Consider the following 15470-nt stretch of genomic DNA (forward strand, 5'->3'; position numbering starts at 1 on the left):
CTACGTGTGGCCTGACTTCCTCCCTGCTTTAAGGTGGGAGGGAGGGGCACTGAGGGTGCAGCTCTTAGGACCATCAGACGGCTTACAAGCCGTTCTCACCTGTTCCCCCCAGCACAGAGGTCAGGGCAGCGGCAGGAGCCCACCCGCCACCACTGAACATTTGAGTGTCTTCATTTACTTGCCGGTTCATTCATTTTCTACTTTAAACACAAATACGGAAAAGCTTGTGTCTCCTGGGTAGTCTCCACTTGGCACTGTGACAAAGCTTTGCAGGTGGAAGCTGGTGCTGGTTGGACATCCCGCACTTATGCCACTGGACTGCACGGCTACAGATGGTGGAAACAGTGAGTCCTGTCCATGAGTCACAGCACAGCCCCTTTTCTAAGTACAAGTCCCCAGTAACCTGCCAGGCATGCTGTCATGACGACCCCATGACACACTGTGGGCCGGAGGGAAAGCTGGAGCTGGAACCCCGGGGAAGGCCCTGAGGAGGGGCCAGGCGGGCACCTCAGGAACAGGGGCCTTGATTAGACATGAGCAGGATGGGAGAAGGGACCCCCTTGCAGCCTGGAGCCCAGGCCCAGCAAGCTGGGCGTGTCTTCCAAGGACTGTGCTAGTAGACCCTGAGTTACAGACACAGTGCTCAATGGCTTCTCGGCCCACAGACACAGGAGTAGAGGGAGGCAGACACAGAGCATGCAAGGCCTGGGCCTCTGTTTCCTTTCTTCCTCAACCAGGATGCCCTCAGAGGCCCAGACCCAATCCCCAGAACTGGGCTCTCTTCCCTGAAGAAGCTGGGAGGGCCACCCACCCCGGCCCAGGGGTCCAACACCACTCCCTGGGGATGGCCCAGCACAAATGCAGGGACCACCACCTCTTCCCAGCACCACCCCTGCCACCCTAGTGACCCTCTCAGCAGCAGCAGCACCCACCCTCCTCAGCCTCCCAGTCAGATGCAGCCAGTGAGCCAGTTACAATCCATGTCAGTGGGGGTCACTGCTCAGAGCCCTCCAACCGCCACCCCAACCCTTGACCCGCTGGGCAGGGAGGAAGTCATCTCCACTGCAGGTCTGGCCTTTGCCCTCAGCCACTGGGAGGTGTTGTCCAGACCCTGCAATGTCCTGACTGGTGGGAGTGTCTTTCTTAGTATGAGGACTACAGGCAGCAGTCTAAAGATGTGATTTAGGGTGAGGGCCTTGGGTCCAGCCATCTCTGGAGAAGAGAGACCAAAGGTCAGCCACAGGGCCAGTACGTGACTAAGACCCAAGGCACACTCTGGACACCAAAGGCTGGGGGAGCTTCCCTCCTTGGCCACTGTGTTATATGCCAGGACGTCCATGTCCCCAACTCCACTGGGCCAGGGCCGTCCGTCAGAACCTCCGTGTGTGGATTCCGCCCCGAGCACCCTGTCCTTAGGTCAGTTCAAACACGCCTCCTTTCGCTACAATGAAACTGTAACCTCAGTGCTTCCCGAGTTCTGGGATCGTTCCAGCAATGACACTGAGGACACTCATGAGCTCCAAGCTGGTGACTGAAGTGTGAAGTGAGGGCAGCCCGGGGGTGGGGGACCACGCCCTGTTACCCTGCAGGTGCCAAACTCTTAGACCCGCTGGGACACCGCCTTACTACACTCTTCATCACCTGCCCGCCTCTTGCCACTTAGACCACGTCCTCGCCTCTCCCCTCCTTATTCCTCACGGTGTCAGACACAGTCCCACCGCGGGGCTCCACAAAGCTCCTTCCCCACAGATCTGCCTCAACTCCCTCCCTCACTTCAGGCCTCTTATTCAAATGTCACCTCTGTACCCCAAATTCCCTTCACCCAAAACACCCACCTCCCCTTCTGTTTCACCTTTTCCTCCTTGACCATCACCGTATGCACCACACTCTAAAGTTCATTCATCTCATTTCTAATCCTCCTCGTCAGCAAGTATGAGCCCCAAGGAGACAGGGGTGGCTGACCTTTGATCCCTTCTATGGCCCAGGACCTGGCACATGCCGAGTGCACCATAAATTCCTATGGCTGAAGGACATCTCCGATCCTTTGGAATTACCTCTAGAAAACTCTATCTCCCTGAAAGGCCAAGTCTGCAAACACAGGAAAACTGATGGCACGTGGCTGGAGACCAGGCAGAGGGAGATAAGAGTAGCCAGACCCTCCAGGGCAGCACAGGCCTCGCCCAGGTTAGGAGGCAGGGTGGGAGCCCTAGCCCTGAAACCTCTGCACTAGGAGCTTGGCGGGCCCCTTGCTCTCTGTGCTGTAGCAGACATGTGAGATGCCAGGGCCCTGATCACTGTGGGAGAGGTCCAACAGGGAGAGAAAGAGGAAGAAATTCCTGAAATTCCTGCCAGAACAGAGGGGTGTACAGGGCCACACCAGGCAGTGTTGACTTTTATTTGAAGCCAGAACACACGCTATTGGTGGTCTGTCATCTGTAACACTAAAAAAAACTAAACAAAGCCCTGGATTTTGTGGCTCAGTGGATTGAGCTCCGGCCTGCGAAACTATAGGTCACTGGTTTGAGTCCCAGTCAGAGCACATGCCCGGGGTTGCGGGCCAGGTCTCCCATTGAGGGCTTGTGAACCCATCGATGTATCCCTTACATATTGATGTTTCTCTCCCTTTCCCTCTTCAGCCTTCGCCCTCTCTAAAAATAAAAATCTTGCCCTGGCTGGTATGGCTCAGTGGATTGATCACTTGACTATGAACCAAAAGGTTGCTGGTTCGATTCTCTAGTCAGGGCACATGCCTGGGTTGCAGGCCAGGTCCTTGGTTTGGGGTCTGCAAATGGCAGCCAACTCATGTTCTCTCTCTTTCACATTGATATTTCTCTCCCTCTCTTTATCCTGCCTCCCCCTCTCTCTGAAAATACATATTAAAAAAATAATAATAATAGCCATGGCTGGTGTGGCTCAGTGGACTGAACACCAACCTGCAAACCAAAGAGTTGCAAGTTCGATTCCCAGATTAGGGCACATGCCTGGGTTCTTGGTCAGGTCCCCAGTAGGGGGTGCATGAGAGGCAACCACACATTGATGTTTCCCTCTCTCCACCCCCCTCCGTCTAAACATAAATAAAATATTTAAAATAATAATAACACAGTTAAAAATTTTAAAAATCTTTAAAAATTAAAATTATACAAAGACACAGAAACCAGAACCCAAAGGGCCGTGGGCAGTGGAGGGGAAGGGCTGGGGTGCTGGTCAGGACACTTAGGGGAAGCGGAGCAGCAGCCCCTCGTGGGGCTTCAGGTTCAGATGCTCCAGCTCCAAAGGGGTGCCCTCCTCACGGCCTGGCTGAGTGCTGAGCAGCATGTCAGCCCGGGCAGGCAGGCTGACACTGGTAGGCAGGCCGGACGTCCCCAACCTGGCAGCTTGGGCCACATCCCCAAAGTTGAGCACTACCAGGAAACGCTTATTCTGGTCCCACTGGCGGAGGTAGCAGAAGAGGTCCGGCCCCGAGGAGAGGACGTGGAAGTCTCCATGCAGCAGGGCGCGCTCCTTACCCCGAAGGTCACTCAGCCCACGGAACAGGGTGAGGAGGGAGTTGGGGTCCTGGCTCTGACCCTGCAGACCATGAAGACAGAGCAGGAAGGGGTGGAGAACTCCCCTGGGTGCAAACCCCTGCAGGCCCCTGGGCGCCCTCTGCTGGCCAGGCTCTGTCCCCACGCCCCTACCTGCACTGTCAGGTTGGAGCTCACAGGCCCTGAGTTGTCTGAGCTGGATCCATCCCACAGCATGACTGGCACCTTCATGGGCTGGAGAGCAGAGAACACAGGACGTAGGGAAGCAGGACGCGGGGAAGGCTGGGCCCACGCCCCTCACCCCTCCTCCTCCTGTTCCCGCCCCTGGGACCCACACACTCTGCACTCACTCCCAACTCCCACTGGACAAGCAGCAGGGCGGGCTCCCACCTCAGGTCCCCTCAGCCTAGAGGGCTCTTCTCCCAGCCAGCCACAGGCTAGCCCTCCGCTGCCCTCTCGTCTCTGCTCTGTTGTCTCATAGGGCTTTCTGTGGCCACTCTTGTGAAATATAACCCCCAGCCCTGACTGATGTGGTTCAGTGTTGGGAGTTGTCCCATAAACCGAGGGGTCTCTGGCTTGAGTTCCATGAAGACACATGCCTGGGTTGCAGGACAGGTCCCAGTTTGGGGCCTGGGAGGCCACTGATGTTTCTCTCCCACTCTTTCTGCCTGCCTTCCCCTCTAAGAATAAAGAAAATCTTAAAAAGACAAAAAAAGAAACAACCAAGCCTCCATTCTCTAGGCCCTTACCACACTTCCTATGCATAGCACTCACAGGCACCTGGCCTCTTGATGACACCTGCTGACTGTCTCATCTCACCACCCCCAGTCCTCTGTGCACTGCGGAATCCTCCGTGCATGGCGCATGAGATTTTATTCAATCACACTGGGTGGAAGTAATGGATGATTGGTTCTGTAAATATCACTTGCAGGGTCACCTCTAAACCCATGACCAGAGCCAAGCGAGTGCACCATGGTTCCCCTGTCACAACACTTACTGCACGCACTTCTCTCACTCATCTGGCCCCCCACTGCACTATGAGAGCCTGCTGGGCAGTGAGCAAGTGAGTGAGTGAGCGAGTGAGTGAGTGAATGAGTGAATGAGTGAATGAATGAGAGTGAGTGAGTGAATGAATGAATTAGTGAGTGAGTGAATGAATGAGTGAGTAAATGAGTGAATGAATGAGAGTGAGTGAGTGAATGAATGAATTAGTGAGTGAGTGAATGAATGAGGGTGAATGAGTGAGTTAGTGAATGAGTGAGGGAGGGAGGGCGACCACACAGAACACCTACCAGGGCTCTGACACTATATTTAAAGTAAGCATCACGGCATCCTAACTACCCTACAAGAAATGCAGTTATCACGGGAGAAGTGACAGGAGAAGGGACATAGCAGGCAAAGCCACACCGCCACCAACTAGGTGAATGACTAGGCATCAAACACACCACCACCACCAGGTTCATGCTTGTCTGCCCAAACCCACAGAACTGCTGTGTTGGATAAACACGACCTCCCCCGACCTGTGCTGGGGAGGCAGCACCAAATACCTGTCCGGGAAGGGCTGCTGCCTTCAGGCCAATCTCATCCCCAAAGCTGAACACCGGGGTCCCCGGCAGGGTGAAGAGCAGCAGGTGGTAGAGTCGGAGGAGGTGAGCCGGCACAATGGAAGCCAGGTGCCCCGCCTGAGACAGCTGTAGGAAGGGGCACACTGGTGAGCCCCAGAGCCCACGCTGCCCCCCTGTCCTGACACCCCTTTCCTCCAGCACACGACCCGCCCCTGCTCCACCACTGTGGCACTCACACTCCAGCTGCACCAGCGATTGTCCGTGACACTCAGATACCGGGCAACCAGCTCTTCTGTCTGCTTCCCAGTGATACTGGAGGCTGACAGGTACGAGCTGGTCAACAGCAGATCCCTGCTCACTCTGAGCAGGCTCAGGATCTGCTGAAGACTAGACGACTCAGTCCCTGCAATCAGGAGCCTGCAGAGAGCAGAGCGGGGTCAGGGTTGGAACCAGACAAGAAAGGAAGAATGGACTAGGAACTGCCCCTACCCAGGGGCTCACATCCACTTATGGGTTCCCACAATGGAGCCAAGGTGGGGACAGAGGGCCTGGCACTCACCTATCCTCGCTGACATTCTTGGTGATGTTGTGCCAGTCGGCCAAGTGTGATGTCGCGTCCTAGAAGACAAAAAGCGGAGTCAAGGACCACCAGGCCCTGGAGAGATCTGTGGCTCCCATCCAGGCTCTGCCTCTCACGTGCAAAGGGAACTCACCCACAGACTCTCCACGTCCCGAATCTGGAGCCCGTCCACGCCAGCCTGCAGCCAAAACTGCAGAGCCTCCTGTAGCGAGGAGGGGTGAAAGGAGCAGAGAAGGTATTACCGCTGTCATGCAAAGGCGCAGAAATTCCAGCCCACACGAAACCGTGCCTGCCACGCACTTCCCCGTGACCTTGGCAGAGCCCCACTCATGACATCTGTTGTCTTATGTTCCCACCTCTGTTATAAAGGTGCAGCCCTTGGTGGTCCGCAGCCATTCTAACCCACCACTGCTTCTCTTAGTGATACAGCATTTCTCTCCTCTTCTCCTTCCCAATACAAATCACAAGGCTTCACTTTTGACAAGGGCAAAGGCCCAAGAGAAAAAGCGTGTTATTAAACGTAATTTCATGTAATACTTACCATGTATGGAATGCTGCTATATCCCTTTCAGAGATGGGAAAAGCGTCTCAGAGAAGCAAGGAGGCAAGCCCAAGGCCCATTCAGAGAGCAGCAGAGGCAGGACTCAAATCTAGTCAAGATCCCCAGAGAAACATACTGACTCCTCTCCCAGTGTCCTGACACCTGGGGCTGCTGTAAAGGCCAGTGGAAGCAGAGCCAGAAAAATGAAGAGAGAAGCTTACAGCACACCCCCCAGGGCAGCTGAGATGGAGGTTTGAAGACAAGAGCCAGCTTGGCAGAACAGGGCCAGGCCTGAAGCCCTGGTATTTGTGGGGCACAGAACCAAGGCCCATTCCCACTGCCTCGGTTTCCCCCTTTTTCTTTGCACCATGTGCCCTTTCGGAGCACACCACTCTTCATATCGTTACCATCTGAAAACCTCCCTAATCAGTATGTATTAGTTTTTTTTTTTTAAGATTTTATTTCTTTACTTCTTAGAGAGGAGAAAGGAGGAAGAAGAGAGGGAGAGAAACATCAATATGCAAGAGAAATACCGATCAGTTGCCTCTCACATGCCCCAACTGGGGACCTGGCCCTTAACCCAGGCATTGCCCTACCTGAACTGAACAGGTGCTCAATCCCCTCAGCCAACCAGCCAGGGCCCCTTATTAATAACTTTAAAAGCATCCTCTAGCAATTTGCTAACTGATGAAATGGATGTCCCTGAGAGGCCTACGGAAATGCTGGGAATACAGAACTCTACCCCAGAATCGGGGCTGCCACCAGAGTGTCAGCCTGCCTCCACTTCTGTTCCACCCTCGGGGCTGCTCAGTGTCGCAGAACCCAGGCACTGGGGGCTGGGGTGACTCCCACCCAGCCTGTGGGATGTGCAGTTTGAGCCTGTACCTTCCGGGAAGTCGGAGTAGAGAAACAAAGCTGCGGGGACCTCCAATCCCAGCCACACGGAGACCTCTGCACCTTGGTGTCCTCGCTGACAATTGTTAAGGATACAGAGGACAACATATACAAAATACTTGGCATGGTCTCAGACACACAGGAAGACCCCAGGGCTTATGATTTCAGACTGGGCTACACTTCAAAAAACACATCAAACAAGAGCTGGGAACAAGAAATGGGGAACCAGCAGGACAGATTCCCACTCACAAAGGGTTTCTCTCCCAAAGAAAAGAAAAAGCAAACCCAGGTTAACATCTGAAATTCTCCCCTCCTGCCATGGTCACCAGCAGAGACTCAAAGAAGCAAGAAAAATGAGCAGTCAAAAAGGGAACAGGCAACAACAACAGGGCTGCCTGCCTGGCCTGTGTGGAGGTGCACCTGCCTGGCCCCAGCAGGAAGGGCCCCGCAGCTGGGCAGCGGGGCTGGGATCACAGGGCTTGCTGTGCAAGGGCCCACCAAGACCCACCCCCACTGCCATCAGCACTGGCACACACTCACCCTCATCTTGCTGGCAACTGTGTCACTCTCACTGGGAAGGAACCATGAGTTCTGACCCCTGTAGTTGGGAGTGAGGTCCAGGATGACCCGGAGGCCTAGAACAATGAGGGAGGAGACAGTTGTGAGGAAGACTGTGGGGTGAGAAGGGAGGAAATCCACAAATCCAAGTCAGACCATTTCCTTTGCTCTACTTGGTGCAGAAACTTAGGGCTGAACCCTGATGGATCTCAGTCCATTGAAACAGAACAAGGAGGGGCCCTGAAATCTCTCAGGGCAGAAGGTCAATAGTGTTCATAGAAAGGCCAAGCTATGGGGCCCTGGGCTCCCCACCCCCAAACTGAATCTTTTTAAAAGTGAGACAAGATTTCATCTCAATTTGCTTTCCCCAAAGGATCCACTCTTTGCAAGGTTAAAAACCCCCAATTTAGTACAAGCCCACATTCAAAAATAAGGGCACTGCAGCCCAGAGTGAAATGACTGCACAGCCAAGTCGAAAGTCTCTGAACCACCCCGCAAATCCACTTCAGTCTGAAGCCTAACAAAGCTCCTTTGCTCCTGCCCTGGGAAAGCTTACAGCCAGTCTGGAGCAAACCAGCCAAAAATGCTATCCTGACTTCCCTCTGTCCCCAACACCAAGCCCTTCCTAGCTGCTCCCTTGCCCACTCCAGGTCCCCCACCCTTTTTCTTGGCGGACTGCAGGAAATTGTCCAAATCTTCCTGGGAGCCAAAAGTGGGGTCGATCTGTTCCAAGTAGGTCCCATTGACGTCATCTTTCTGGTTCCTGTGAATTGGGCCCAGCACAAGGGCCTTTGTCTTGAGGGTGCTCAGGTAAGGCAGATGCTCCTTCAGGCCTGAAGTAGGGAAGAGGGGGAGAGTGAGGCGGTGCTAGCGGCCCGTGGTCTCCTGGCCCCAGTACTAAGTGGGAGGATGAGGCTGGCCCAGGGACTGAGGAGCTGATGCCAGCCTAACACGTGGGTTCATAAACAGGCTGTGATTAGCTCCAGGCGCCGCTGAGAGAGGGAGGAGTTTTGTCAGGCGAAGCCGCAGAGGCTATTGGGATATTGGTGGGGCCGCCAATCCTCTGGGCGGGGTCAGGGCCTGAATGGTTTCTGGGTGCAGATACTCCGCGCTCACCAGCTAGGTTTCCCGCATCTTGGCCCTGGAAAGCCTGAAGGTCGCCGATGCGGTACAGGGCGCCCTTGTGCCACCAGCTCTGCTTAGGCAGCTCGCGGCAGCGTGGCGCCCGCACAATTATGACCACGGCGTACGCCAGCATGCCGAGCCAGCCGACCCAGAAGAGCAGCAGCAGCGCCCGGCGGGTGCGCACCCAGCCGGGGCTGCCCGCCACCTTCAGCAGCTCTTCTTTAGACAGGCCCGTGAACTTGGCCCTCCCCGCCTCCGCTTGGTCGTGGGCCACCTTGATCTTCACGAGACCGTTCTTGGTGCCGCTGGCTGCCCCCGATGCTGCGTTCATCGGCTGTGTCTCGGATTCCAGCTCGTTGAGCTCCACTTCTTCTGGGTCCACCTCGGGGTCTTGGCTCATGGTGCCTGCGGAACCAGCAACACCACAGCGGGACGTCTGTCTTGTCCTGCTGGCCCCAGGAGTACCCGCTGGCATTTGAGATATTCCTTTAGTTCGGCAAATTTGTACTCCGCGGGTGGAATGAATAGGAGCCCCGCCCCGGCCCGCCCCTTAAAGTGGAACCTACGAGATTGCTCTTTCTCCAAAGCTCCAGTGGGAAGTAGACAGGAAATAGTGTCAGGAACTGTCGCGCAGTCCAATTCCTTATCACGAGCCCGTCTACTCCCAAGGTTCCTTCAGGCCGGACGCTAAGAAGCCCCTTAATACAGAGTCACCTTCAGATGGGCAGAGTCCATAATTTTTCCCTATTCCCTGGGTCCCCGCAGGTCACTCCAGCCACTGGAAGGTGGGAGCAGAAAGGGGACATCTAGCACCGTGGGGGTCCCAAGGCCCCTCTTCAGAGCCCACACCTCCGGCTGGTGACTCTCCCGACACCATCATCCCTATTTTCCCCTCGCCCAGGTCTCAGACTTCCTACTGCCTACTCTTCCCAACATCGCAAGGCCAAGTGTGGCTCAGACACAGCCAAACTCAGTTCTGCCTTCTCCCCACCAGGCCTTGGCCTCTTAGGACAAGGAGGAGAACTTGAGGAGGCCTCCACTTCCCACAGGGTTACTCCCACTCCTTCAAGACTCATCTTGAGTGTAGTTTGGTTAATTCATCAGGCAGCCACTATATATGGAATGCCCACTGCAATACTTTGCTTTCTTCACTTCATTGAAATATCTCTAATCCAGTGTTTCCAAGACGTTTTATGGTGACTCTGTTTGGACAGGGAAGGGCTGACACTCCCAGCCTCCCCCGCCCCTCCCCCAGTTTCTGGCGCCAGGGTGTCCAGGCAGCTAGGAATTCCACATGCAGAAGAGCCTCATAGGCACCTCTGGACTGTAGCCAGCATTCCAGGGCTGGGGCTGTCTTAGAGGCAGCCATCTTTTTCCTACAACAGATCAGAGAATGCCATGGTCAGACCCTTCCCCACCTCTCAGGTCCTCCCACTGCTTATCCCCATCTTCCCAGGGTGCCAGGGTCCCCTTACCCTGCCCCCCCCATCATGTCACTATGACAGGCCTTGGAGGCAGCTGGCTGCAGAGGCCTTGAAGACCACTCACCATCCCTGCACCGAGGTCCTTGCATTCAGGCTAAGTGGGCAAAGACAAGGTTCATGTCAGCACCGTGAGGTGCCCACACTCTCAGGAACTTCTTGTTCCTGAGCAGTGCCAGCTGGGTTATTTACAGAGAGGAGCTGATGGAAAGAAGTTCTTTCTCCCTCTCTCACCTGGCCTGGAAGCCAAGATGGCTGTGTATTTGGGAGAAAGCGGAAACCAAGACCTGAAGAAACAGCAGAGAAGGAGTGCTTAAACTCCATGTCTTCAGTGCCCACTGGCACCAGGCTCCCTCATCCTCCGCCAGGCCCTGTCCTTTCTTCTCTCTGTCTTTCAGCCCCTCCCCTGCCATGGCTCTTCCTCCCTGAGAAAGCCAGAGCTGGGCAATCTTTCCCCCACACCACACATATCACAGTCCCCTGGCCCCTGCTCCCACTGCGGACTCACCCCCCCCCCCACCATCCCTTATCCTACACGTGGGCTGTCAAGCTCTGCTGGGGGGAACAAACCCCTACTACCTCCCAGACGGGCTCTGGAACAGAAGCAGGGCTCCTGACCTCAGCCTGTGGGCCTCATGGTGCCTTGTCACTCTGTTTGTGCCTGTCCTCAGTCAGCTCCCTGCCTTATTCCCAAAGGGGTTCTCAACCTTCACCTCCTCCCTCAAGCCCCCTATCCTCCGCCACGTTTTGTTGCCTCCTGTGGGTAGATTCAAATGAGACAGAACACTCAAACTGTTTTTTTAAAGATTTTATTTGTTTACTTTGAGAGAGGGGAAGAGAGGGAGAAAAAGAGAGAGAAACATTGATGTGCATTGGTCGCCTCTCACCTGCCCCCAACTGGGGACCTGGCCAATAACCCAGGCAGCTGCCCCGACTGGGAATCGAACCAGCCGCCCTTGGTTCACAGCCCAGCACTCAATCCACAGAGCCACACCAGGGCTGAAGGCAAAATTTCTTAAAAGAATAATGTGGTTGCTACTAGCTTCCAAATAAACACTGAATTGGAAGGTCCTGGGTGTTTATTCAAATACTTTCTTCCTTGTCACCTCCAACACTGCTGAGGCCCCAGTCCTCACCCTCAGCTGATGACCTCGTCTCCTGTTCCACCAAGAGAAAGCAAAGCAATCTGTGGGTGGGATGCCCCAACATCCACACGTCTGTGCACCACCTCTGTGCCAACACGCTCCTCCTCCACTGCAACCGGCTCCCGCAAAGGCCGGCCCTCCTGCCCCCACCCCACCGCTGTAGATCCCACCCCCTCTCCCTACCTCAAACATATCTGCCCAGCATTTTCCCCAGTACTGAACAAGTGTGCTTATTGCTGTCGGTGCGCCACCGTTCAAGGCCCGTCAGGTTCACACGGGATTGGACAGAAGGAAAAATATTCCTGGAGAAAACAAAGAGTGCGCATGCACTGAGCCACAGCCCGGAGACTTGGTGTCCCCAGCCGCCGCCGCCACCGCGCCTCCCCGGTACTCGTTCCCACGCACCTCCCTCGGTTTCTTCGCCCCCTTCGCTTTGCCTACACTTCCCTCTCCTCCCAACTGGAAGAGCCGCTCTGCGCGCGCGGGGCATGCTGGGGAGCCAGGTCCCCCGGTCCGCTGCCCGGGTCTGCGAGGGAAGCGAGAACAGGCCGCGCGCGGAGAGAAAACGCCCGCATCGCCACCGCGGTTCAGTCCCCTGCCCAGCAGCGCCCATTCCCCGACCCGTTAACGGTGCAGCCTGCAAAGTGAATCTGCAAAGTGGTAGGATCGCAGGGACTATGTCTCCATTGACTTTTGTGTTGAAGTCAGTAAAGATGTTAATGTAAATTTTTTAAATTCCAAACTTAAATTCAGTTGTCTTGGAGGAAGTGATAATTTTAAATATTTAAATGATGTTGATCTTTTTTAAAGCATATTTTATCGATTATGCTGATACAGTTCCATTTTTCCTCCTCTTTATTCCCCTCCGCCTTGCACCCCCCACCAGCATCACCGCCCCCACCCCGCCTTAGTTCACGTCCATGGGTCGTACATATAAGTTCTTTAGCTTCCACATTTCCCACACTATTCTTAACCTCCCCCTGTCTATTTTGTACCTACCATTTAGGCTTCTTATTCCCTGTACGTTTTCCCCCAGTCTCCCCCTTCCCCCTCCCTGCTGATAATCCTCCATGTGATCTCCATTTCTGATTCTGTTCCTGTTCACGTTATTTGCTTAGTTCATTTTGTTTTTGTTTTTAAGTTCAATTGTTGATAGTTGTGAGTTTGTTGTCATTATACCGTTCACATTTTTGATCATCTTCTTTTTCTTAGATAAGTCCCTGTAACATTTCATATGATAAGGGCTTGGTGATGGGGAACTTTAACTTCAACTTATCTGAGAAGCACTTTATCAGCCCTTCCATTCTAAATGATAGCTTTGCTGGATACAGTAATCTTAGATGTAGGCCCTTGCCTTTCATGACTTGGAATACTTCTTCCCAGCCCCTTCTTGCCTGTAAGGTTTCTTCTGAGAAATCAACTGAGAGTCTTATGGGAACTCCTTTGTAGGTAACTGTCTCCTTTTCTCTTGCTGCTTTGAAGGTTCTCTCCTTATCTTTGATCTTAGCTAATGTAATTATGATGTGCCTTGGAGTGTGCTTCCTTGAGTCCAACTTCATTGGGACTCTCTGAGCTTCCTGGACTTCCTGGAAGTCTATTTCCTTTGCCAGATTGGGGAAGTGCTTCATTAAGTTTTAAATGTCTTGGTCTTCCTCTTCTCCTCTTGGCACCCCTATGATTCAGATGTGGAAACGTTTAAAGTTGTCCGGGAGGTTCCTAAGCCTCTCCTTATTTTTTTGAATTCTTGTTTCTTCTGTTCTGGTTGAATGTTTATTTCTTCCTTCTGCTCAAAATCATTGATTTGAGTCCGGTTTCCTTCCTATCATGGTTCCCTATACATTTTTCTTTATTTCACTTTGTGTAGCCTTCACTTTTTCCTCTATCTCATGACCATACTCAACCATTTCTGTGAGCATCCTGATTACCAGTGTTTTGAACTCAGCACCTGATAAGTTGGCTATCTCTTCATCACTTTGTTGTTTTTATTGATCTGTTCTTTCATTTCGGTCATATTTCTTCATCTTGGTGCACCTGTAGTGCAGTAAGAGGTGGAGCATTGGTATTTGTCGGGGCAGGGGGCAACCCATGTCCCTGTGTTGTGATGCTGAGTGTGGGGGAGGGGTCCGAGAGGAAACAGTGCTGCCTGCTCAGCTCCTGCCCCACTTTCAGTCACTTTCCCCCCTACCCACAAGCAAATTGGGCCCTTCTGGTGCCAATCCCAGACGGGTGGTTTTGTGTACATTCTAGGACCCTGTGGGTCTCTCCAAGGAACTCTCCTGTGAGGCTGTGAGTTTCTCCCGCTGCAGCCTCAACCCCCACAGATTTTCACAGCCAGAGGTTTTGAGGCTCTCTGTTCCCACACTGGAACCCTGGGTTGCATGGTCTATTTCGCTCCCCAGTTTTTCCTCCTGGTTTATCCAAATGTGGGACCACCAGATCCCACTTCCCCTCTGGTCCTCCAGCCTCCAGGACTCCAGGAGCCCTCTCTGCCCCCGCTGCCTGTCTCTGCCCCTCCTACCTTCTGGATGAATGTTTCTTCTTTAACTCCTTGGTTGGCAGACTTCCATACAGTTCAATTTACTGGCAATTCTGCTTATTTTTTTGTTTTTAAATTGGTTGTCGTCCTTCTTTTGGTTGTGGGAGCAGGCACGGTGTGTCTGCCTGTGCCTCCACCTTGTGGATCTTTTTCGCTGTATTGATCCACATGATCCCAAGCATAAGAGAATGTACACCTCCACTTTATGTTGTTTACCAGAGGGAGAATGTGGCCTGTCATGGCCCAGATTATCAAGAGAAAAGGCAACGGTTAATTGGCTCGGTGTGGATTTCAATGATTGCAAAGACTGGGAAGATGATTCAGGTGAAGGCATGTCTAATTGTGATCCTTTCTCTGAGATGAGGAACAACGGGGGTGGTGGTGAGGACGTAGATTTATCAGAAGTAGGTGGAGCAGATTCACAGACGGTGATGCCGAAAAAATGCCAGATCTGGAGGAAGGAATGTTGTCCTCACCAGATTTTGAGAAAGAAAAATAACTTCTCCGCAAGATTTCATCATTGAATTTCTGAGTTGACTGCTCTAAAGGCAGGGGCTGCATTTGCTTCCTTTAACCTGTTTTCCAACCCATTTGTTTTCTTAGAGGCTTCGCTAAGGCTGATATGTACCATTGGAGGGGGCAATTTTAAATCAGCTAAGGCAGCCACCGTACACGTGAACATTTCCCAGACTTCTGTGACGCTGCTGAGGTCCTAAGCAATTGATACAACGGTTGTGATAAATAAAAAACATTTCACCTGAGTCTCCTTTACTTCATAACATAGATACTGTCCTGATAGGGAGCTCTGGGATGATGGAAAGATAACTAAGTTTTAGACTTTAGAATATGGACTCAAAGTGGCTGAAAGAAATCAGTTGATACCTTAAACTGGTGACCTGTTGTCCCTCCGGTATCTTCGGGATTGTTCCACTAAAGTTGTGTCTTCCAAAAAGTTCACCTCACGTTATTGTGCATAAGTGATCACCTGCCAGTGTTCCAAATGTCTCTTAGCCAAAACTAGTGAATGCCCCGACTTGGAGGGTTTTGGAGGCCTGTGCATTTGGTACTGCTTGGCCCTTGCACTTCTGTGTCTCCTAGCATGGAGGACGAAGAAAGGTGCCCACGGCTGCTTCAGAGTCTGTACACTCAGGCCCCATTTGTATTTGTACCGTCAGTGTGGCAAAGGGGGAAAACAATGTCAGTGCACTATGGGGCTGTTTCTTTGTTTTTTGGATCCTGCTGGTACTGGGGCTGAAAGCCTCAGTCGACTTCCATGACAGTGGGGGTTTTAACGTCTGTGTTCTTTCTAAGAACCTGTTGGACGAAAAAGAAAATCGTGGAGCCATCAGGATGTCTGGCATGCCTTTATTCTAGGGTGGGGCACTCCACACATACCTCAAGCTGCATATCGCGCTGGCAGGGATCCCAACTCCCTTATATACTGAATGAGCACAAAGCCAGCATGGTGCCGGGATACTGGGTAACACAGCGTGATTCTGCGCCTGTGGGCCCTCTCAAGGT

General features: G+C 53.1%; 1 protein-coding gene and 1 pseudogene across 1 annotated transcript; one reads left to right on the top strand and one right to left on the bottom strand.

Annotated features, from left to right (window-relative positions):
• Positions 1-3125: 3125 nt before the first annotated feature.
• Positions 3126-9283, bottom strand: LOC112317101 (amino acid transporter heavy chain SLC3A2-like). Its single transcript, XM_024574114.4, has 9 exons — positions 8779-9283; positions 8322-8495; positions 7645-7739; positions 5803-5871; positions 5649-5707; positions 5326-5506; positions 5072-5215; positions 3678-3758; positions 3126-3567 (listed from the first exon to the last, which is right to left on the bottom strand). Exons 1-9 carry the CDS (start codon positions 9260-9262, stop codon positions 3214-3216), a joined length of 1641 nt encoding a protein of 546 aa, XP_024429882.3. The 5' UTR covers positions 9263-9283; the 3' UTR covers positions 3126-3213.
• Positions 9284-11901: 2618 nt separating this feature from the next.
• Positions 11902-14670, top strand: LOC112317377 (prostaglandin E synthase 3-like; annotated as a pseudogene).
• The last annotated feature ends 800 nt before the right edge of the window (positions 14671-15470 follow it).

The sequence above is a fragment of the Desmodus rotundus genome, chromosome 5 (genome assembly GCF_022682495.2).
Source record: "Desmodus rotundus isolate HL8 chromosome 5, HLdesRot8A.1, whole genome shotgun sequence".
In the NCBI taxonomy this organism is placed as follows: Eukaryota; Metazoa; Chordata; class Mammalia; order Chiroptera; family Phyllostomidae; genus Desmodus; species Desmodus rotundus.